We start from the raw sequence: 23,471 nt of genomic DNA, 5'->3' as shown, positions 1-23,471 counted from the left end.
GTTTTCTCTGGGGTGTCCTGTTGTGGATACTCAGTAGAGGGGTTTTAAAGATAACAGTGAGTAACTCTCATTCTGCCGACTGTCATTTCCTTGTGCCTGAAATCTGTTTTTACCTTACCCTTGCTTCTCTGTGTTGCAGCTGGTGGACAGCGAGGTGGTTATGCTTTCAGCACACTGGGAAAAGAAGAGGACGAGCCTGGTCGAATTACAGGAGCAGCTCCAACAGCTTCCCGGCTTATTAGCAGATTTAGAATCCATGACAGCAAATCTGAGTGAGTTTTATGTTTGTATCTGTACATCACTTTTAGGAATGAGAAATTCAAAGGATAGAAATTCAAAGTCCTCTAGGAATACATTAAATTCTTGGTTAATATGATTTTTTGGAAAAGAGTTACTTATAGTTAATTTCATGTCTGATTAACAGAGGATTGGACAGGAAATAGTTTTAAAGTATAGAAATTATTTCCGAAATATACCACTAACCTTTTCTGCCTCAGTTCAGCTCTGGAAACACAATTATAATTTGTTGGTTCTTAGAGTGACTCAGGGTTGTGTGTGTGACATTGGATCTCAGTTTAAAAGTATAAATATATAGGGGTGCCTGGGTGGCTCAGTTGGTTAAGCATCTGACTCTTGATCTTGATCTCAGGGTCATGAGTTTGAGCCCCACATTGGGCTCTATGCTGTGCGTGGAGCCTAATTTAAAAAAAAAAAAAAAAGTACAAATATATAAAATAAAAGGGGTTATAGTGACTTTGTTCTGGTTGTAGAATGTACTCTGGAAGTTATTGCTTTAAAAATTAGGTCTGCTTAAAGCTTCATATCTTGAAATGTGTTTTTTTTCCCTCCTTGAACACTTGAGAGATGAAACAAATCCAGGTAAATCAGGGTGTGGAAGTTCATGTTTTTTTGTTTTCATTGGAATGAGTTATGCTGATATTCTTTATTTCTTGGGCTTATAGTCAAAAAATTCCCTTTTATGTTTGATAGTACCACATGATAGGATAATATCATGGCTCACTCTTTTCTGACCAAGCTTAAGATCTTAGTGACGTATCAGAGGTAGGAGTATCTACATGGGAGATAAACTTCCTGGGCCAGTAACCTGATTCAGTCTTATAAGTAGGAAGGTACGGGTACCTTATCATTTCTTTCTGTTTTTCAATATTACCCTTCTTAAGCAAAACCAAAATGATTTACAAAGCTGGTAATTAGTAAATCATAAAACAGTTTTTTGTGTGTGTCGATGAAATGGACCTGAATGGTATTTGGGATGCTGATGCTGATAACAGTAACTAACATTTACAGCACCTATCATATGTCAGAGACTGTGAGGTGCTTTACGAACATTATCTTTAATCCTCACATGAACCCTTTAAAAGTAGCTATTATCATCCCATTTTACAGCTTAGGAAAGTGAGGCTCAGAGAGACTGTGACCTGCTCAGGGTCACACAGTTAATAAGATGTGGATCCAGGATCCCAGTCACAGTGATGGTGTCCTGAGCGGGGAATGAGACAGGATGGCAACTGTCAGTAGTCTCATGAACTGTATGCTCTTTTTTTTTTTTTTTTTAAGATTTATTTTATTATTTATTTGAGAGAGAGAGAGCATGAGTGGGAGGGGCAGAGGAAGAGGGAGAAAGAATCTCAAACTGAGCACGGAGCCCAATGCAGGACCTGAGATCACCACCTGAGCCGAAATCAAGAATTGGACACTTACCAGACCGTGCCACCCAGGTGCCCCTCATGAACCGTATTCTGAGAGCCGTGGTTACCTTCTGTATCAGTGTTTTGTTATTTCTGAAAGCGGGGCATGAAAAAGAGATCCTGGGTCTTCAGAGAAATGTAAAGTAGCTGTGATTGTCCTCTGCCCCACTTCCCTCTTGTGGGTATAGTAATGATCCTTGTCCAGCCTTTGATAGCTAACTAGAGAAAGAGCCTCTGAGACATTTGGGATTTTCTTTTTAGCCACTTTATTTTGGCTTATCTTCCTGCATCTGTCTGAGTCATTTGCTTTAAATTGGTTGTGTATTTCTTTGCAGATAGGAAAACCTCCCTTCTTTTTTTCCTAGCTGGGAGTAAACTCTGTTGATAGATGTTCTTTGTTTGATACCACTTTCCTGAGTAAATGCATTTTGCTACAATTCTAATTATTCTCCTAGGTAATTCTGCTTGGGAAATGCAGTTTATATAAGTCTTCCTTAACATAGAATGTACAGGCCTCAGATATTGTGGGTTTGGTTCCAGACCACTGCCGTAAAGCAGATACTGCAGTCAAGTGAGTCAAAGGAATTTTTTGGTTTCCCAGCTTTTATAAAAGTTATGTTTATACTATACTGTAGTCTGTTAAGTGTGTAATGGCATATGTCTAGAAAAATTATGTACCTTAATTAAAAAATACGTCATTGCTGGGGCGCCCGGGTGGCGCAGTCAGTTGGGTGTCCGACTCTTGGTTTCAGCTCAGGGTCCTGGGATCGAACCCTGCATCGGGCTCTGTGCTCAGTGTGGAGTCTGCTTGACATTTTCTCTCCCTCTCCCTCTGCCCTTCCCTCTCGTGCTCTCACGCACTCTCTTTCTCTAACATAAATAAATATTTTAAAAAAATACTTCATTGCTGAACAATGCTAACCATCATCTGAGTTTCCAGCAAGTGGCGATCTTTCTGCTGGCGGAGGGTCTTGCATCCATGTTCCTGGCTGCTGACTGATCAGGGTGCTGGCTGCTGAAGGTGGGGTGGCTGTGGCACGTTCTTAAAATAAGACAGTAATGAAGTTTGCTTCATCCATTGACTCTGACTTTCATGAATGATTTCCCTGTAGCTTGTGATGCTGTTTGATAGCATTTTACCCACAGTAGAACTTCTTTCAGAATTGGGGTCCATCCTCTCAGACCCTGCTGCTGCTTGATCAACTAAGTTTATGTAATATTCTGAATCCTTCATTGTCATTCCAACAGTCTTTGCAGCATCATCACCAGGAGAAGCTTCCGTCTCCAGAAACCACTTTCTTTGTTCATGCATAACAAGCCTCTCCTCACGAGGTTTGATCATGAGATGGCAGCAGCTCAGTCCCATCTTCAGCCTCCACCTCTAACTCTAGTTCTTTTGCTGTTTCCACCACACCTGCAGTGACTTCCTCCACTGACGTCCTGAATCCCTCAAAGTCATCCATGAGGGTAGGAATCGACTTCTTCCAAACTCCTGTTCATGTTGATATTTTGACCTCTTCCCATGAATCATGAATGTTCTTAGTGGAATCTAGAATGGTGAGTTCTTTCTGGAAGACTTCCAATTTGCTTTGCCCAGATACACCAGAGGAATCACTATCTTTGGCAACTCTAGCCCTACAAAATGTATTTCTTAAATAATAAGACTTGAAATTTGAAATGACTCCTTGATCCACAGGCTGCAAAATGGATGTTGTGTCAGCAGGGATGAAAACAACATATATCTTGCTGTCCATCTCCACCAGCTCTTGGGAGACCGGGTGCATTGTCAGTGAGCAGTCATATTTTGAAAGGAATCTTTTTCTCCTGAGCAGTAGGTCTCGACAGTGGGCTTAAAATATTCAGCAAACCACGTTGTAAACAGATGTGCTGTCATCTAGGCTTTGTCGTTCCGTTTAGAGAGCACAGGCAGAGTAGATCTAGCATCATTCTTAAGAGCCTGAGGATTTTCGGAAAGGTGAATGAGCATTGGCTTCAGCTTCAAGTCAGCAGCTGCTTTGGCCCCTAACAGGAGAGTCAGCCTGTGCTTTGAAGGCCGGCATTGACTTCTCCTCTCCAGCTGTCGAAGTCCTGGATGGCATCTTCTTCCAAAAGAAGGCTGCTTCATCTACATTGAAAATCTGTTGTTATTTGCAGCCACCTTCATTAACTCTCCCAGCTCGATCTTCTGGAGAACTTGCTGCAGCTTCTCCAACAGCACTTGCTGCTTCACCTGGCACTTGGTGTTACAGAGATGGTTTCTTTCCTTAAACCTCACGAACCAACCTCTGCCAGCCGAATTTCCTTCACAGAACTGAAGAGAGTCAGGGCCTGGCTCTGGATTAGACTTTGGCTTAAAGGAATGTTGTGGCTGGTTTGATCTTTGGTCCAGACTGCTCAGACTTTCTCCATGTTGGCAATATGACTGTTTTGCTTTCTTGTCATTCATGGGGTCATTAGAGTAGTACTTTTCATTCCCTTCAAGAACTTTCTCTTTGCATTCACAACTTGGCTAACTGCTTGGTACAAAAGGCCTAGCTTTCAACCTGTCTCAGCTTTTGACATGCCTTCCTCACCGAGCTTAATCATTTCCAGCTTTTGATTTAAAGTGAGAGATGTGTGACTCTTCCTCTCACTTAAACACTTAGAGGCCATTGTACAGTTATTGTAGCCTCATTTCAGTATTGTTGTGTCTCAGGGACTAGGGAGGCTCCGGGAGAGGGAGAGAGATGGGGGAACGGCCCATTGGTAGAGAGTCAGAACACACACAGTATTTATCAGTTAAGTTCTCTATCTTTTATGGGTGTGGTTCATGGCGTCTCAGAACAATGACAGTAGTAACATCAAAGACTGCTGATCACAGATCACCACAGTAATAACAAAGTCTGAATTATCGCGAGAATCACCAAAATGTGACATAGAGCTATGCAGTGAGCAAATGCTGTTGGAAAAATGGTACCAATAAACTTGCCCAGTGCAGGGTGGCCACAAACTTTGGATTTGTAAAAAACACAGTATCTGCAAAGCACAGTAAAACGAGGTATGCTTGTACTGAGCTCTTTTTGAAGAGTGAATTTTGTTTGCTTAAAAGATACCTCTAAAATCTAGGTGGTTTTCATATATATTGCCAGTCTGAATTACCATTAGCAGTTTAAATACACGCTACCTTTGGTTTTCACTGTATTGCTGTTATTTGTTTGATATTTATACTTAGTAATGAATGACTAACTGTAGAACAGATAGTCAAAACTGGAAGTGTGAAGGCCTCGTATCTGTTGACTTAGAGTAAGCCCCATAGAGAGGTGTTTTCAAATTGAGGCTTTTAGGTAAGCAACTTAAACGTCTTGGACCGGGTGCTGATATTCTTTACAATAGGAAAATATTTTAAAGCCAGATTTGGTGGGGTAGGTTATATAAACATATATCTATATCATGAATGTAGTGTATGAATTCATTTTTTTATTATTATGTTCAGTTAGCCACTGTATAGTACATCATCAGTCTTTGATGTGGTGTCAGTGATGCATTAGTTACGTATAACACCCAGTGCTCATCACAACATGTGCCCTCCTTAATACCCATCACCCTGTTACCCCCTCCCCCCACCCCCCTCCCTTCTGAGACCCTCAGTTCATTTCCTGGGGTCCATAGTCTCTCATGGTACGTCTCCCTCTCTGATTTCTCCCCCTTCAGCTTTCCCTCCCTTCCCCTATGGTCCTCCCTGCTATTCCTTATGTTCCACATATCAGTGAGATCATATGAAATTGTCTTTCTCTGCTTTACTTCACTTAGCATAATCCCCTCCAGTTCCATCCATGTCGATTGCAAATGGTGGGTATTCATCTTTTCTGATGGCTGAATAATATTCCGTTGTGTATATGGACCACATCTTCTTTATCCATTCATCTGTTGAAGGACATCTCGGCTCCGTCCACAGTTTGGCTATTGCGGACATTGCTGCTATGAACACTGGGGTGCATGTGGCCTTTCTTTTCACTACATCTGTATCTTTGGGGTAAATACCCAATAGTGCAATTGCTGGGTCATAGGGTAGCTCCGTTTTCAACATCTTGAGGAACCTCCATACTGTTTTCCAGAGTGGCTGTACCAGCTTGCATTCCCACCAGCAGTGTAAGAGGGTTCCCCTTTCTCCACATCCTCGCCAACATTTGTTGTTTCCTGTTTTGTTAATTTTTGCCATTCTAACTGGTTTAAGGTGGTATCTCATTGTGGTTTTGATTTGTATTTCCCTGATGGCTAATGATGTTGAGCATTTTTTCATGTCTGTTAGCCATTTGTATGTCTTCTTTGGAGAAGTGTCTGTTCATGTGTTCTGCCCATTTTTTGACTGGGTTATTTGTTTTTTGAGTGTTGAGTTTGAGAAGTTCTTTATAGATCTTGGATATCAGCCCTTTGAGTTTATGTATCATTCCTAGATATTGGAACCAGTGTCTTAAATGTTTGCTCATATACTACTGGATTCTTTTATTTTTTGGTGGCCTCAAAATATCTCTTACCACCTTAATACTTTGACGTAATATTAAGGCTTAGTCAAGCAATAATTTAAAAAATTTTAAAAACTAGGAAGTAGTAACTGACCTGTATATAGTCACAGGATTTTCTTAACTTCTTTGAACTTTGTGCTCTTTCCCTGTCAGATCTGATACCATATCCAGTCAATTTCACCATCTTCCGGGCTGCGCGTCCTTTTTAGTCTTGCTCTGCCCTCTACACTATCTGTCCTTATTACAGAGTAAAGGACTTACGTGATGTGAGCAATCTGAACCTTTGATGATGCTTTTAGATGCCTTATCCTATGGCTTAATAAATATGACTCCTGATTACATGATCCCCCAGGAATTGTGAAGTAAGACTGGATAATCCCTTCATTTTTTTTTTTTTTTTTTTCAAATGGAGTGTGATCCATTCATCTTACATTAAGCCTGTGTAATAGATAATTACTGGTAGTTTGACGTTTAAAAAAAATGATGAAGATATGCTGGGAACTGGAGAATAAGGGCTGTGGACTCCTCTCATATCTGGGTTTGGATCCCAGTTCCACAACTTCTGTGAGACCCCATGCAGGCTTCTTGACCGCTCCAAGCTTGTTTCTTTGCAGAAAGAGGATGAGAGTTCCTGCCTCAGAGGGTAGTTGGAGGGTTGAACGAGATGACAGATGTAAGGAGAGCACTCAGCTCAGTGCTTAGTACCTAATGAGACATCTACCGTGTGCCATGGGGCTCTTTGTAGGCTTGGGGACTACAACACTGAACAGGACTGGGTACCTGCCATCAAGATGCCGACGTTCTAGTGGAAGTCTCTCTAGCCTTTGCAAATTTACAAAACCACTCTTCTTTGATAGAAGGGTTTGGATGGATGTTAATGCAATTGAGCTTATCCTGTAAAATTGGGTAGAATGCAAAGCCACCGCATGAAATGTGGTAGATGAACAGTGTTGTAATCTGGTCATTGGTAGATCATGTATAAGGAGAAAAAATGGAATGTTGTCAACCAGATTCGTCCTTCTTCTGAAATAACCAGTGTGCATTTTATCATAAAACTGGTAAAATGTGTGAAAAGTATTGAATTCTCTTGAACTTCCACTAGAGGGTAGCCTAACCCTATTCCTTTATGGAAGTTTCAAATGTCAAGGGCTCTTCAGAGTTTTTGCTCTTGCTTAGTTTAAGTGACCTACTTCAGAAAGACTGTTCTCTTCTTCCAGAACAGAAGAATCTGTGAATTCTTAGATAACAGAGTGCTGTAAGAGTGACAGCCATAGACTGAGTTTGTATCTTTCTTTTGATCTGACCTAACCTGATACATTGTTGTTTTGCTGTCTTTATGGAATTTAAGAGCTCTGGCAGGGAGGCTGCCCCAGCTACAAGTGTTTTGTAAACTAGGTTTATTTTATTGTTCAGGTTCCTTTCTGGGAGGAGGAACATTAACTCTTTAGACACCTTTTCCTGTGCCACCCAGATCTCGTTCGTGCCATAACGGCATTTGCAAGCTAATGCACTTCTTAAAGTTCCTTGTTACCGCAGCATCATTGTGTATTATCTTATTACATAAAAGGGTAATGTAAGCATTTGAAGGATCTTTCAAGCCTTTTAGTACCTGGCCTCTGTGACCTCTGGCTTTGCAACCAAAGAAGATTTCTTTCTTCCTCAAGGCTAATTGTTTTGTTAGAAAAGTACTCAAGTATGAAATAATTTTAGTGTGCCACCCCATTCTTCATATATAAGCGGTTACACTGCAGATATGTATTTCAAACAAATGGCACAAAGAAAAATTCCAACCAGAATCGCTCTTCCTCCGGGACGGTCTTCTCAGCAAGGATTTCTTTTTTTTTTTTTTTTTTAAAGATTTTATTTATTTATTTGAGAGAGAGAATGAGATAGAGAGATCATGAGGGTCAGAGGGAGAAGCAGACTCCCTGCTGAGCAGGGAGCCCGATGCGGAACTCGATCCTGGGACTCGAGGATCATGACCTGAGCCGAAGGCAGTCGCTTAACCAACTGAGCCACCCAGGCGCCCCTCAGCAAGGATTTCTGAAGCTCTTCCCCGCACTGTTGTCAGGCATTCCCACATGGCTTTTCACAATAAAATTCCACCTCTCTTTTCCACTGGTCGCTGAATGAGACATAGGCTGTTGGTGTAGTGAGCAAAATGGTCAGGTTCGTGAGCTTCTCGTGAAGGTATGTTTGTGTCTGTGGGGCCCTGCTAGTGTTTTATGTGCGTGCGTTCTAAGTTTGGGTCACCAACTAACTCACATACACGATTCATTTTGTAATGGGAAATGAGCAGTTTGTGACCCGGACGTTCATTTTCTGCCATTTAAATGCAATATAAAATATTCAGAGTACTCATCACATATATATGTTGTAATTATTTAAAGGGATTTTTAAAAGTTTCTAATGTAAAAAGGGAAGAACATTTATTTTTGTCGATATAGTTCTTCTATATTTGATTCCTGATTTCAAGCCATTTAAGAGTTAAAATGGAAAATTTCTATTGCTTTTGCTGCTCTAACTCACTGATAAGGGGCGTGGTCTGACATATTAATAACAAAAGTACCATAGTGTTGCCTAATGTTTTCTAACTTCTCTGCCCGTATTTAATTCATCCTTTTACAAAATTTAGCATAAGCTCCTAATATTTAAGTTAGATGAACATGAATCATACATTTGCTTTTTTGGTTATTATTTGATGTCTTAGTGGGATAGAGTCATTCTTAGTTGAATTCAGTAGACTAGGTATTAGGGGATACAAAGATGCAAACATACAGTTATTACCCTTAAGACCCTTACTGTTTCCTGAGAGAATACTCAGGAATATATAAATAGTTGATAATATCAGAGTATAAGCTCTGTGTGAGGTTCAGAGGTGTGTGGAGGTGCAGAAGAGGGGGCAGGGCAGGCAAGCAGAGGCATCTCACGAGTAGACAGAGTCAGAGAGACAGGAATGTGCACGAGTCGTCTTAGAATGGTGAATGGTCCCGAAGGAAAGTAGTAGTGAGATTGGAAAAGTAGGTTGTGGGGCTGGGGGGTGATAGGTTTCTGAATACTAAGTTAAGGTGTTAAACTGGATTCTTTTTTTTTAAGATTTTATTTACTGATTTGAGAGAGAGAGAGAGTGAGCGCATGAGCAGGGGGAAGGGGCAGAGGGAGAGAGAATCTCAAGCAGACTCCCCACTGAGCAGGGAGCCCAACGCAGGGCTCGATCCCAGGACCCTAAGATCATGACCTGAGCTGAAGGCAGACGCTTAACAGACTGCGCTACCCAGACACCCCTAAACTGGATTCTTAAAGTACTCAGGAGCCTTTAACTTCCTAGAGGAGAGAACATAAATACGAATTTGGTGGTAGCAATGAAATGGCCACTGAGTCTCCCAGGCATTTTAGATCTAGATTAGCTATTCAGAAACACAAGAATATGATGCTGTTGGTCAATTCAGAAGCATGTACAGTTTGTTTCCAAAGTATTTTTTTTTTAAAGATTTTATTTGTCAGAGAGAGAGAGAGCACAAGCAGGGGGAGCAGCAGAGGGAGAAGCAGGCTCCCCATCCCAGGACCGCAGGATCATGACCTGAGCCACCCAGGCGCCCCTAGTTTGTTTCTTAGTAGTAGTTCCAGGTTTGGTACTAAACCAGTCACATGTTTCACTTGGTCGCCATTAACACAAGAGTGAACTAGGGTGGCAAGTTCAGTATGTATCTAGAAGAGAATTTCTCTCCATGAGAAATGAATTGGCCTGACTAGGTATCAAGTCATTTCATTCAAGTTTCTGGCTTCATTAGTTCTCTAGTCAACCAACAGAGCTAGACTCTAAATAGAAATTGCCATCTGGGGGCGCCTGGGTGACTCAGTCGGTTAAGCTTCGGCCTTCGGCTCAGGTCATGATCCCAAGGTCCTGGAATCGAGTCCCGCATCAGGCTCCCTGCTTAGCAGGGAGCCTGCTACTCCCCCTGCTTGTGCTTGTGCTCTCTTTCCGTCTCTCTGGCAAATAAATATATAACATCTTTAAAAAACATATCTATAAAAAAAATAGAACTTGCCATCTGTCCAAATAGAAATCAAAAAGGTAAAAAAATATATGTCTTCAAATATAGAACAATTATTGATTCCATTACTTATTTTCTTTTTAGCAAAATCATTTAAAATTTAATTCCCCTCATTTATAAGGGATCTTAAGTCTAACAACATAGTTTTGAGTATAATTTTTAGGCATGTAAGTTTGCTAGAAAAAAAATGAAAATTTTATTGATATTTTGGTCTGTTATATCTGTAGGTGTTTATATCATGATCATTTCTGGTATGCCAAATTATTAGTTTTAAATGACTTTTATATGGGTGGCTCAGTCGGTTGAGTGTCCGATTCTTGGTTTTGGCTCAAGTCATGATCTCAGGGTCGTGAGATCGGCCTCCCTGCTCAGTGGAGGGTCTACTTGAGATTCTCTCCCTCTACCTCTCCATCTGCCTGTCCTCCACTTACCTCCACTTGCGTGAGTATGCTTGTGCGCGCTCTCTCTCAAAATCTTTTAAAAAATAAGTAAATGACTTTTATGGAACTTAGCTAATTTTTATAGTTTTTTCCCTGTATTTTTAATAATCAGTTATAAATTACTGTCAAGTGCTGAGTTAGGTATACTTTGTATTTATATTTATATGTAAGTATATAGTATATACTTTGCCCCATTGGACCTTTTGACAGCTTTGCAAGATGTGAATTGTTAGCCCTTTTTTACAGATGAGATGTCTCACCTCATTGTAAGGGGCAGAGTGGGGTTTCCAAGCCTGTGCTTCAAAACCCTCCTCCTAATTGGTCCCCTGTATGCTAAGGATAACAACGTAACGTGCATGATACTGCAGGAGCCAAGTAGCTTAGAGTTAAATGGATTCCGTATTAAATTTAATTATTCTAGTTCTTATCACTAATCAAAGTGAAATAGCCTTTTAAATAATCCTATTAGCTATGATCACCTTTTAAGACCCCGTCAAGCTAGTTATAACAGAATGAGCTGAATACTGCTTCTTCAGGGTCAGTAGTCATAGCTCCGAGACTGAGGCTCCTACTTGTTTTTCCGTTTTATGTAATAACAACAACAAAAAATAACGTAAACAGCAATGAATATAGTAACATCATTTTGCCGGTTTTCCCCCCACATAAACCCTCTATGTACCATTCATGTCATTATTAAAAATCTTGGATTTAATTCCTCATGGATTGAAATTTAGATTTTGCATATTGTTTTAGGTTAGGCTTTCCATAATCCCGTATCACATATATTAACAGTCTTTTGTGGCCCCTGAAGATAGATTCAAAACTGTTTTGAACTGCATGATCGTCAGCCCTTTGCAGCCCTCCCACGGTTTTACAGTGACCCATCAATATCTGGGAGTACCTGAAATGTCTTTGAAAAGGACTGCTAAACTGTCATCACATTTTTATTTTTCAGCAAAATTTTATTTTCCCCCCAAATCCATGTCTTTAAACCCTAGGCCCTACCAAACAGAAGAGGGAGGTTTTATAGATAGCATAGATATTTGGCCAGACCTTTGGATCAAAGATTACAAACAGGCCAAAATGTGCATCTAATAAACCTAAAACTGCAAGTTGAAATTTGAGGAGTTTGCTTCTAATCCAGATGCTACAAAAGCTAATTTGGAAAGTCCTGTGGAAATCTAGTGGACACATGAAGGAATTAGATGCGCCGTAATTGTATTTAGCTATTTATGTGAAAGCAGGACTGGAAGGCTGCACAGCTAGCTCGCTCCTTCTCTGCTGCCCTTTCCCTTCCCCACTGGGTGGCTGTGACTTCCAGATTTGGGGGTCAGTCTCTTGCTGGACCTTCCCCTCCCCTCCCTCATCTGTGTTAGACTCCACTCTTGAGTTTCCCGAGCACCGCACACCTCACTCCGCCAGGATGTGGTGTCATTGAAATACATCTCTCCTCCTACTTTGAGCTCTTTGGCACAAGGACTGTCTTTTTCATCTTTGTATCCCAGTGTCTGGCACACGTGGTGTTCGGTAAATGGCCACAGTGCTGTTGGAGTTCTTTAAAATCTTTGACCTCTAAAACTTCTCTGTTGTCGGAGGAAACAACCAATCCTCACTTCTACAACTATGAAGTCTTGGTTCACCTAGCACACTATCAATTCAAAATTATTTTTAGTGCAAGAGGGACTCAGTTTGTTCCAGCTGCCCTTCAGTCGCTAGGTGACCTTGGGCAAAGCACTGAGTTAATTTCTGCAGGCTTTGGTCTCGAATCTCTTAAATGAAGGCTTTTACTGGAACATGATCTCCACGTTCCAGTAAAGCTGCCAAGCTCTGTGGCCTAGAGGCACAGTAGAGACCACAGTGGTCTGGTGGGCAGAGCTGAGTCTCTTCCCCACCACCCGGTGACCTGGGCTTACTGAGTATGTGTACAGCTCTGAAGTGACTTATGAAAATTGATGTGTATCATTTGCCAGGGCAAAACAAACGCTCTGCTTAAGTAACTTGGAATCTCAAATTTTAAATTACGTTTGGTATAATTTGTGTTAATTATAATTTGCTATATTCTCATGTGAAAATTGATTATTCACATGTGGTTTATGGGATCATTAGGATATCACATTAGATTAATCACGATGCTCTGCTTCCTCATCATCCTGGTTAATAGAATATTTAAAGTATTTTGGAAAGTTATATCTTGCAAATGTTTGAAATATAAACTCAAGAGAATTTGAAGTACATTTTAAAGTTGGTCAGTGTATTTTATTTTGCTTCAAGAATGCTTAATAAAGAATATTAAATAAATGTAAAACAACTTCAGCATTTTAAACTTTCTAACTTTTGAACACTTTTTTTTTCTCCATGATCAAGGATTCTGATTTTTTACGTTTGTTTCTTATTTTTTTTGGACCTTATGTACTTTCAGCTCACTTAGAGGCTAGCTTTGAGGAAGTCGAAAACCACCTGTTGAATCTGGAGGATTTATGTGGACAGTGTGAATTAGAAAGATACAAACATATGCAGTCCCAACAATTGGAAAATTACAAGAAAAATAAGAGGTGAGTTTGAAAAATTGGTCAACAGTATTCATTTTACATGCTGTTCTTTGTAAGTTTGGGCCGATAAAAGACAAAAGGTTGCAACATGTGAAACTCATTCATAAGCTTTCCAGAACATGACCTTGAGATACATCTATATTTTGGTACCGCTGTGTGTTGCCATTTTATGGAGATGGGCCCTGTAAAGCTGAGGCTGGGATAAAAGGTGGAGGGGAGCAGAGCGACAGCCAAAGCTCTCCCAGAAAGCAGGAGCCCTGACCTCATTGTCTCGAAGTGGCATATCCTGAGCTGCTTTTTTCCTTTTCTTTCTTTTCTCCTCCTTTATTATTAGAGCAGGAAGAAAAGGAACCTGAGCCCAGGCTGGGGAAACAGCCTCGTGGGGTTTGAATCTCAGCTTTGTCAAGGACTGGCTGTGAGGCCGTAAGCAAGTTACTTGCTCTCTCTTAGCCTCAGTGTCTCTAGCCGATAGTGAGGATGATACTGTACCCACTTCCTAGGGTTGTTGTGAGGATTGAATGAGGTAAGAGCTATCAGGCACAAAAAGTGCTCTGTAAGTATTAGTTAAAATCGTGACTGTTGTCATGGAGCTGGGGGATAGGAACTGGATGCAGAAGAGAAGCCCAAGGGTGACAGTTTGTGGGACCAGCTGCAGCATCCCAGCTCATGCAGTGCTGCCTCGGGCAGGCTCGGAATTCCGGTCCACGGGGCAGGGTCCACGGTAGCTGATGAGAGTGCCTGAGATGGTCCGTGGTCTGCCCCACGCAGAGCAGGAAGGGGAGCGGTGAGGGGGGTTTGTGATGGTGCAAGAAAACCCAGGTCGTGGGATTGGAGTTGGGCTTAGGCCTGAGAGCAGATTTGGAGGGAGAGGAAGAAAGATCGGCTGGGCAGAGTATCCTGTTGGTTTTAAGTGTTCTTATCGAGGGTGTGGCAGTATGGGAGGACTGGGTTGTTGACACGGACAGGAAGTGCCAGTCACTGGTATACAGGAGGAAGAAAGTGAAGCTAATATGTAGGTATTGTAGATTATCACACTGACTTCATAGTTTTCTAGAATAAAGCCAAAGGATGGGGCGGAGATGAAACAGTATTCTGAAATTTTGGATCAGGTCCATGTGTTTCTAGGACTGGGTCTTAAATGTTAATGAGCCATAAGAATCACCTGGGTAGTGTTTCAAATGCAAACACCTGGGCTCCGTCATGGGCCAGCCCCAATTCCCAAGCTAATTCCAGTGGTTTCGCTGTAGACAAGCATTTCAGGCGATTCCGACACAGGCAGTTCAGGGAGAGACCCTTTAAGAGACGGCCAGGTGGGGGTGGGATTGGGTGGTGTGCAGGCTCTACGTGGAAGAGCTTCCAAAGGAGCCCCAAGGGGGCTGCGGATAAAATTGTCTGCAGAAGTTTGTAAGTATGTGAGTTTTTCTGGAGGTGCTTTCTGTAAATTGCATTTACCTACAGAGATGGTAAATCAGGAGGGTATGTGGCAGCATTAAGAATGGAGTCCTTGTCAAAGAACGAGTGGATGAGTGCTGGGACCCAGGGGGTTTCAGACTGAATCATGGGGCATGAGAGATGAAGAACTCTCTCTCCAGAAGGGAAGAGAACAACGCAAGATAGCAGAGTTAGAGATGGTTGAGTTAGAGATGTTTCGGCTGGTCTGCAATTTTAAATGAAAAAGTAGGGAAATACTCTGTTGTGAAAGTGTTAATCATGTAAGTTTATAATACAATAGGTTTCAAGGAGCATAGTAGGAAGGCTTAGAATGGCAAATTAGGAAATTTTTGTAGGAAATTGGGCAGTGTGGGTACAGGTCATGTGAACCCTAGAAGTTACGTGGTTTCCTCATCTGTAAAATGGAGATAATAAAAGACCTTTTAGGGTTATGTTAAGGATTCAGTTGGTAAAGTGCTTAGAATAATGCTCAGCACATGGTGAATGCCGCGTCAGGCGGCCAGCACTGGCTACCTTGTATGATTACTTGTACAGCTGAGTCGATGGGTATTCCGTATTTGTACCAGTTATGTTTTCTAGCTAGTTGAACACAAGAATTATGTGAATATTGTGGTTTTTCTATCCATATGCGTTAATATTGATTATTTGAAACAGGTATCTGATACTTTAGTATGTAAAATTAAATTTCAGGTTTTCATAAGCTAAGATGATTATTAGATAGAAAAAAAGTAATAAAATTTGGAACTATGAGGTTTTATATCTTTCTTTTCACTTTCACCCAGTGACTTAAATGTATTCTAATTAATGCATTATAATTTATATATTATAAAATGAAAATTAATTTTAGTGTTTGGAGAACAGGATTGCCCATAATTTAAGTGAAAGCCAAAATGTACTGAACAGGTCTTAATATGTTTCACGTAATTGAAATGACAGAGTATTTGTCTTTTAAGAGTTAGAATTATGTAGTATAAAAAGTGTGTCCTTAGAGTCAGAAGACCCAAGTCCTGGCTCCGCTGGTTACTGACTTGGGCGTTAAGCCTTACTAATAACAAACAGTTGATTAACACATACTTTGTATGTCGTATGTATTGTATGCTGTACTCTTACAATAAAGTAAGCTACAGAAAAAAATGTTACTAAGAAAATCATAAGGGAAAATACATTTACAGTACTATACTGTATTTATCAGAGAAAAATCTGCGTATAAGTGGGCCCATGCCGTTCAAACCTGTGTTGTTTAATGGTTAACTGAATATTGAAACGGGTTCAGTGGAAGTCTGCATATCGCACAGTAGGGCTGTTTGGCCATTTTCCTCACTGGCTCCCAGAAGTCTGGCAGCCAAACGTACACCCCTGTGCAGATTATTGGAGGGTTCATCTGAGAAATTGACCAGCCCAAAAGAAAACACCTGCTCGTGTGGACGTTTGGGGGACTGCTCTGATGAAAGAGCAGGGTCCGCATCTTTGCACCCTGCATGCTGAGCTCCACACTTGTGTACATGACTTCTAATCAGCTTTGTGGTGCCTCACTCTTAAATATGAATGGATAGCTGAGAAATAATATCCAATGGAGGAAAGCTTCCAGAGTGAAAGGAACCAAAATAAATAGAAAATAAAGTAATAATAATTTAAAAAAAAACACAGAGGAATGAGAGACTATGAGGGGAGCAGAAGGAAACTTACAAACAGAAATCATAATATATGAGGCCACCTCGTAAGAGACCATTTTGCATTTATGAGACATGAACAGGAGACTACAGAAAAGGAATAATAAGAGACAAGAAAGAGCTCTTAGAAATAAAACATATGATAGCAGAAATAGTAAATTTCAACTGAAGCATTGGGAGATCATGTTTGGCCTCTATATAAGAGAGCACAAAGGTAAGAAAAGCTAAGAATGTTGAGAAAATTAGAGAATTCATTCCTGAGTCTCATTATCTGACTACTAGAAGCTTCAGAAAGAAAGGGGGGGGAAAGGCAAATTTATTAAAGAACTAATACCATATAAACTGTTCAGAACTGAATGGTATGAATAAGTTTGAAAGGGCCCACCAAGTACCGGACAAAATGAGTGGGAAAAGATCCATTGTCAATGCATATTTTTATAAATTTCACTACACTAGGAATAGAGGTCATAAAAGTCTTCAGAAAAATCTTAAGGATCAGGAATCAAAAGAAACGTGAGCTTTTCAGCAGCACCGCTAGAACTGGAGAATGATTTTCACTTTTCATTTACTTAGCAACATTTTCATCAAGTGGGAGGAAATGGTCATTTCCAGGCGTACAGGGGCTCAGATTTCATTCATGCACACACCGTATCAGGAAACTGCGGGAGGATATGGTCCACCGACAAGGGAGTAAACCAAGGAGAAGGAAGAACGGACACAGAAGAGACATGAATTGCAGTGAGGATCCATCCAGTTCAGAAGAAAAACAACGGGAATGCTCAGGGGGATGGTAAAGAGAAGTTTGAACAGGCCTGGCAAGCAGTCCAGACTGAAGAAGGAAGACCTTCTGGAGGATTGCAAGAGCAATGTTTCCAAGGGAAGAAAATGAAGCTAATAGGTTGTCTGATAAGCTTGATCATATTGAGAGTTTTGTAAGCTCTGACGGCAAGTCTTTGGTGATAGGTACGATGTTTTAAAAACGGGCCAAACAAGGCAACTCTTAACACTAGGGGAAAACACAGTTTTACAACAAGAGAAATAAAACACCGTATGACTCAGTTACAAACAGTATCTATAGAACTCTGTAATAGCTAACGTGGAGTTAGGCCGGAATTGTGCTGTAACTTACTGGAAAGATGGTGGAGAAGCTTGCTGTATTGTGGGCTACGAGGGAGCAAGTAAAGAAAGCTCATCCTCGGCTTCCACAGCAGGAGATCAATATGTTGTAATATTTAAAATAGAACAAAATGAATAATTATCAGTGTTGGCACATTAGAATAGAAATAATGGAGGTAAATACCAGAAATAGCCAAAAGAATGGAATGTGGCTTCTTGTGAAAAGTGGGCCAGGAAGGTGGACAGAGCCGGGGCAAGGAACTCTGATCCTCATCATAAATAAACCCTCTGGGCACTAGTTGACTTAAGGAATGTACATGCGTTATTTTGACAAATACAGAAATTGAATTTAAAAACACTCTAGACTGAGAAGATTGCCACTGACAAAACCTTCCATGATCAAATAAGTTCCAGGAACACTCTGTCCTGTGTTTGCCTTGTGGAGCTTTATGGTACATGTCAGTGCATTCCGAGTTCTGGGAATTCCTGTAGTAAAGAAATTTGTTTGACTCAGCATCTCACAGCTTGCTTGCTCACAAACCAATCTGTGTGTAATACACGTTAAAATTGTTTGACTTGGTATTTTTCTGTATTATGTAACACCATCTGAAAAATTTTCAAATACTGGTCCCCCAAATTAAACTTACTATCTGATTCCATGGGGAAGAGTTTCTTAAAAATAAACCTCCTTCCTTTTTAACAAGATACCCTACAATCTAAACTGATGACTTTTCTTGCCCTAAAGAAGAAAATGTATGCTAACAAAAGATTGGCTAGATGGTATGTGTGTGTATGTTTAAAACATCTGCATGCTGGGGCGCCTGGATGGCTCAGTCGGTTAAGTGTCCGACTTTTTTTTTTTTAAGATTTATTTATTTAGTTAGTTAGTTATTAGAGAAAACAAGCGGGGAGGAGTGGAAGACAGAGAAGGAGAAGCAGACTCCCCGCTGAGCAGGGCGCCCAACTCAGAGCTGCATCCCAGGACCCCTGGATCATGACCTGAGCTGAAGGCAGATACTTCACCAACTGAGCCATCCAGGCACCCTAAGCATCCGACTCTTGATTTTGGCTCAGGTCATGCTCTTAGCGTCATGAGATCAAGCCCCACGTCAGGCTCCACCCTGAGCACGGAGCCTGCTTGGGATTCTCTCTCTCCCTCGTCCCCTGCCCTTGCCCCACTGTGCGCACACGCGTGCACTCTCTCTCTCAAAAAATTATAAAAAATGAGTGTGCTATGTAACACAATTTCTTTAAATAATAAAAAAATAAAATGTCTGCATGCTCTACAGATTTTCAGAAAGTCTGGGGTAGACAGCTGGATGGGATGGGGAGGGTGGGGGCATGAAGGGTAATTTCTTACATACCTCCAGAGCTAACAGTCTCTACAATAGGCTCTGAGGCATTTTCTCACTCAGCTTCCATCAGAGCCTGTGGAGTGGATGGGGCAGCAATTATTGGAGTTAAGGAGGAAACTGAGGTCCAGGAAGTCAGGACCAGCATCAGAGCCATGGTCTCCAGTCACTTTGAATTTGCCTTTTTTTTTTTTCTTTTAAGTTGGAACACACCGAATCAGTCCCGGGTGTTGATATATGCATTGGATATATGCTATTTTGTCATACATTTGACATGCATTCCCAGTACAGAGAATAGCTTCCTGCTCTCTCTAAAAGGAGGACAGGGTCTGTTCCCAGCAGTCATAGTGGCTTACAGTGGCAGTGAGTCTCACCATGGGCAGAGGGAAACACGCCACTTTAGAACACTCCTAGGGAAGATCCCAATAGCTCTTGTCTACCCTTGGAAAACATTTGAATGATGGTTCAACCCGGGTATTTCTGCAGTGAAGAAGGACATCTAATGGTTATCTAATGAAAGTGACATACAAGGAACTGTACAGTTGTAGAGAGAAAATACCCATAAATACCTTTTCTAATAACTTCTGCATATAAAGGGATATTACTATTACTGATACCTCTTATAGACAGGAATAGACACTGCCTTGATAAATAGTAAAACACTGGATAGTGGACAGAATGTGGTTACGGGCGGAAGATGGTACAGAATGTGGTTACGGGCAGAAGATGGTACAGAATGTGGTTACGGGCAGAAGATGGTACAGAATGTGGTTACGGGCAGAAGATGGTACAGAATGTGGTTACGGGCGGAAGATGGTACAGAATGTGGTTACGGGCGGAAGATGGGTACTGCTACCAGTGGCTAAGTTGTCAGATAATCCAGAGGATGTGTTCGCCGTATGCACCTAACTCATGGATTCCTTGCAATGGGAAATAAACACTTTTCATCAGGTAAGAAGAGTTAATATTTTGTTTTTGTTTTCTTTTTTTATTCGAGTACAGTTGACAAGAGTATTTTGTACAGTGAGCCAAAATAAAGAACTTAAAACCATTTACACGTTTGTCTAGCTAGCAGTTAGAAAAATGGACTTGAGATTTGGGAGTACATCTTTAGTCACAGTGCTCGGGGGGTGACAAATGTGTAACGAAGTATAATTTCTTTTTTTTTTAAGATTTATTTATTTTAGAACGAGAAGGAGGGGCAGAGGGAGAGAGAGGATCTCAAGCAGAGTCCACACTGGGCGTGGAGCCTGACCTCATGACCCTGAGATCACGACCTGAGCCAAAACCAAGAGTCGGACGCTTAACTGACTGCGCCACCCAGGCACCCTGTCATAAAGTATAGTTTCTGATGATTATGTAGAAGTTGAAGAAAATAAAACAGGATTATGTTCTCGTAGTGAGGCAGGGGGAAGCTGCTGTAGCCAGGGTGAGCGGGCAAGGCCCTTCTGAGAAGGCACACGAGAATCAGGACCTGAATGGGAGGGCAGCCATGTAAGGATCGAGGATTACACAGTTCCACAGAGAAGGAACAATAGGGATAAAAAACCTGAATCATGGGCACTTGGGTTCCTCAGTCGGTTAAGCGTCTGCCTTCGGCTCAGGTCATGATCCCAGGGTCCTGGGATCGAGTCCCGTATTGGGCTCCCTGCTAAATGGGGAGCCTCCCTCTCCCACTGCTGCTCCCCCTGCTTGTGCTCTCTCTCTCTCTCTGTCAAATAAATAAATAGATAAAATCTTAAAAAAAAAAAAAAATGAATCATGAGCACTACAAGAGAATGAAGAAGTGGGTGGAGCTAAAAAGAAATGTTGAATCCCAACCTTCTGAATTTTTAATCTTTCCAGGGCCACCATTATGTTCCTTAGAATGCTTATAGAGATTCTTTCACAATGATTATCCTTAAAATCATACAGAAATGTGTAACTTTATTAAAATATTTCTTATTTCCAAGTTTCTGGATCCTTTGTTTTCTTCAGCATGCAACATACTGTCAGAATTTCTCTGAAAATAGCTACATCTTGAAGAAGACAGTGATTTTAGTAATTCCACTTAATTATAAATGACTCATAATTCTAACAATCTTCTCTTGGACTTGAAATCTGCTCAGCGGCATACTAAACTCTAGAAACATTTCTCACTGATTCAGACTTTGGAACTTGTATCTCTTAGAAACTCTTGCAGGTGCGAGGGTCACTGCTTCTGTGTTGGGCTTTAGTTATCATGCCTATTTCCAGAAAGTTACTCCTTTTACTTTCTGTATTACAGCTAATGCTGAGGAACTGTGCTCTTTTTGTTTGTGTTTTTTGCTAACATGTAGACTATAGACTTAAGTTTCAAAAATCTTTCAAGCTAAGTGTAAGAAATTTATTTGAGATGTTATGACATAACCTTTCATAGTAGTTGACCAGTTTATGTTTAGAGAATAATCTGCCAAGCTCCTGAGCTTCCAGAAATGACTGTCCAAACTAACTGAGAGAAGTAGTAGACCATAGGTCTGACCTGTACTTCGCATTTCTGAAAGTTGGGGATGGTGGTTGGAGGCTTGGCAGGAGTGTAGCACACACGCCTGGCTTTGCTGAGAACAGAACAGAGGGAACCTACAGGGTGAACATGGTTCTGCAACCAGAAGAGAAGGTCCAAAGCACCTCATCCAAAGGAGTTGGGCAGAAAGTCAACAACTAGCTTCTGAGGTTTTGCAACGGAGTCTGGTTTGGATGCTGAATGCAGAGTGGATCAGGAGAACTTTCCGTCCGAGAGTGCTTTGACGAAAAAGGAGTGGATTCTATCTACCCAAGGTGGAGTATCAGGGACCAGGTTTACTTTCCCACCTGATACAACCAAAAACCAGACAAAACAATGCTTTTTAAGACCCTGGACATCAGGCAAAGAAGAGAAGTGATCCTTGGTGGACAGAAAACGGGTGCGGTGAGACCTCTGCTTGCCCCTGCATTCTGCCTTGAGACAGTTTCCAGGCTACAGGGCAGGGCGGGGGGCCCAGGAAGACCCCGGCACATTCTGAGTCGAGGAAACAGAGCCGGGAGTCCGAGAGACCGAGGCAGCCGGTGTTCATCGGACACAGGGCCAGAGAGGAGAGGGCTGCGGAGAGGATCCCGGAAATCCGCCAGGGGTTTCCCTTGAATATCCAGCAGCATACTTATAATGCACGTGAGGAGACTCCCAGAGGCAGGAGGGGGAAAAAAGGCAAAGGACTAGCTCACAGTTGCTGTTGCTTACACAGTGCCTGTTCTCAACAGCCCGACTGGAAAAACTTGTACTTCATGGGACATGGGGAAGAGCACTCAGGAAAGTCTTCTCTCAGTAGGGGGTATAATTAGCCCCCGAATGAGCCTTGCTCCAGACCTGTTTAACAAATCATGAAAGCAAGCATCAAAAGGACCAGACTGTTTCCAAGGAAATTATCCTAAAACAAAGCTCAAGAATATTTGTAGAAAGACCCGAATATCTAGCACCCAAAAGGTAAATCACGATGTGTAGCATTGAATTAAAGATTACTCAGCAAACATGGAGATAACCAATCAATCAAAAGCAATTCAGAACTGATAACGGATGTTAGAATTAGCATACAAGGACACTAAAACTAGTTATTGTAACTATTCTATAAGTTCAAGATACTAAGTAGACACATGGAAGATGAAAAAAGACCCAAACCTGTCTCCGTTTTTCTCCCTTTACTTCCTCCTTCCCTATTAGATGCTAGTTTTAGGTGGTTCCCAGGTGGTTAACTGATAGTAAATTATTGTATTTATTACACTGTAGTAATCACATCTGCTAAGCCAGTGACCTCTTGATAGGAGGCTATGAATATATGGGGTTCATGAATTTGTAATCAAATCTTACATTTTCTTTCAAAATGAAACCTAAGCTTACGAGTTGGCAAGGAATTCAACAAATTCTTATTCTGAAGTGTCAGAGAATAAATCTTGACAGTGTCAGACTTTATACATAGTCACAAGAACAGATGTAGCTAGAATATTTTAACAGGTTATTAGATCCTTGGGTTGACAGTAAATATAGTTCAGGACTGATATTTAAGTTCTTCAAGCTTTATTTTGAACAATGAGTATCTGTTTGCCATCAACATTAAAAACTCACGTTCTGTCTTGATTCTTTAAAAATAATATTTCTCTAATTGGTTACAGTACTCTTTTCCTGAACTTTTTCTCCCAGTTGTGTAAATGCAGATCTGTATGTTGGGGCTCATCAAGATGTTTGTTTTGACAGAGACAGTAAAAACTTAAAATATATATTTGCTGTTGAAAGTGGTCAAGACTAAAAATATAGCAACCTTGAGAAAGGTTTACTGAAATTCGGCAAACATTAATCATGGGTTTACAAAAAAAAGATAATCCTTTTTCTGAAAATAGATTGGTTATAGCTCGTGCAGTGTAATCTACAGAGTCTGTAATAACTTTCATTGTTCTAGAATCGGTTGGTTAAATTCAGAATAATAATTTACATCTTACATGGCCCAGTACCGTTTTGGAGTTTGTTATGTTTCCTTATTGGTTACTCTTTTTTTCAGAGATGCTTTCAAAAGTAGGAAGCCGGTTATTTTAGTCTTCAGGTGAGCATGGCTAAAACATGGTGCGACCCTTTGCTTTGCC

The 23,471-nt window shown here is 41.1% G+C and overlaps 1 protein-coding gene across 2 annotated transcripts in view; it reads left to right on the top strand.

Annotated features, from left to right (window-relative positions):
• The window catches only part of LOC116644823 (dysbindin), a 62,427-nt gene that overhangs the window by 27,928 nt on the left and 11,028 nt on the right, over nt 1-23,471 (top strand). For both annotated transcript variants that reach the window (XR_004301840.1, XM_032424661.1), the window contains exons 5-6: nt 140-272; nt 13,126-13,258. Coding sequence is in view for 1 of the 2 variants with exons in the window: in XM_032424661.1 (XP_032280552.1) it covers nt 140-272; nt 13,126-13,258 (266 nt within the window). In the remaining variant the exon portion in view is untranslated. The remainder of the gene's footprint in view (nt 1-139; nt 273-13,125; nt 13,259-23,471) is intronic.

The sequence above is a fragment of the Phoca vitulina genome, unplaced genomic scaffold (assembly GCF_004348235.1).
Source record: "Phoca vitulina isolate PV1807 unplaced genomic scaffold, GSC_HSeal_1.0 scaffold31, whole genome shotgun sequence".
NCBI classification, from domain to species: domain Eukaryota; kingdom Metazoa; phylum Chordata; class Mammalia; order Carnivora; family Phocidae; genus Phoca; species Phoca vitulina.
Note: the sequence above shows the minus strand (reverse complement) of the source record. Positions and strands in the feature narration are given on the sequence as shown.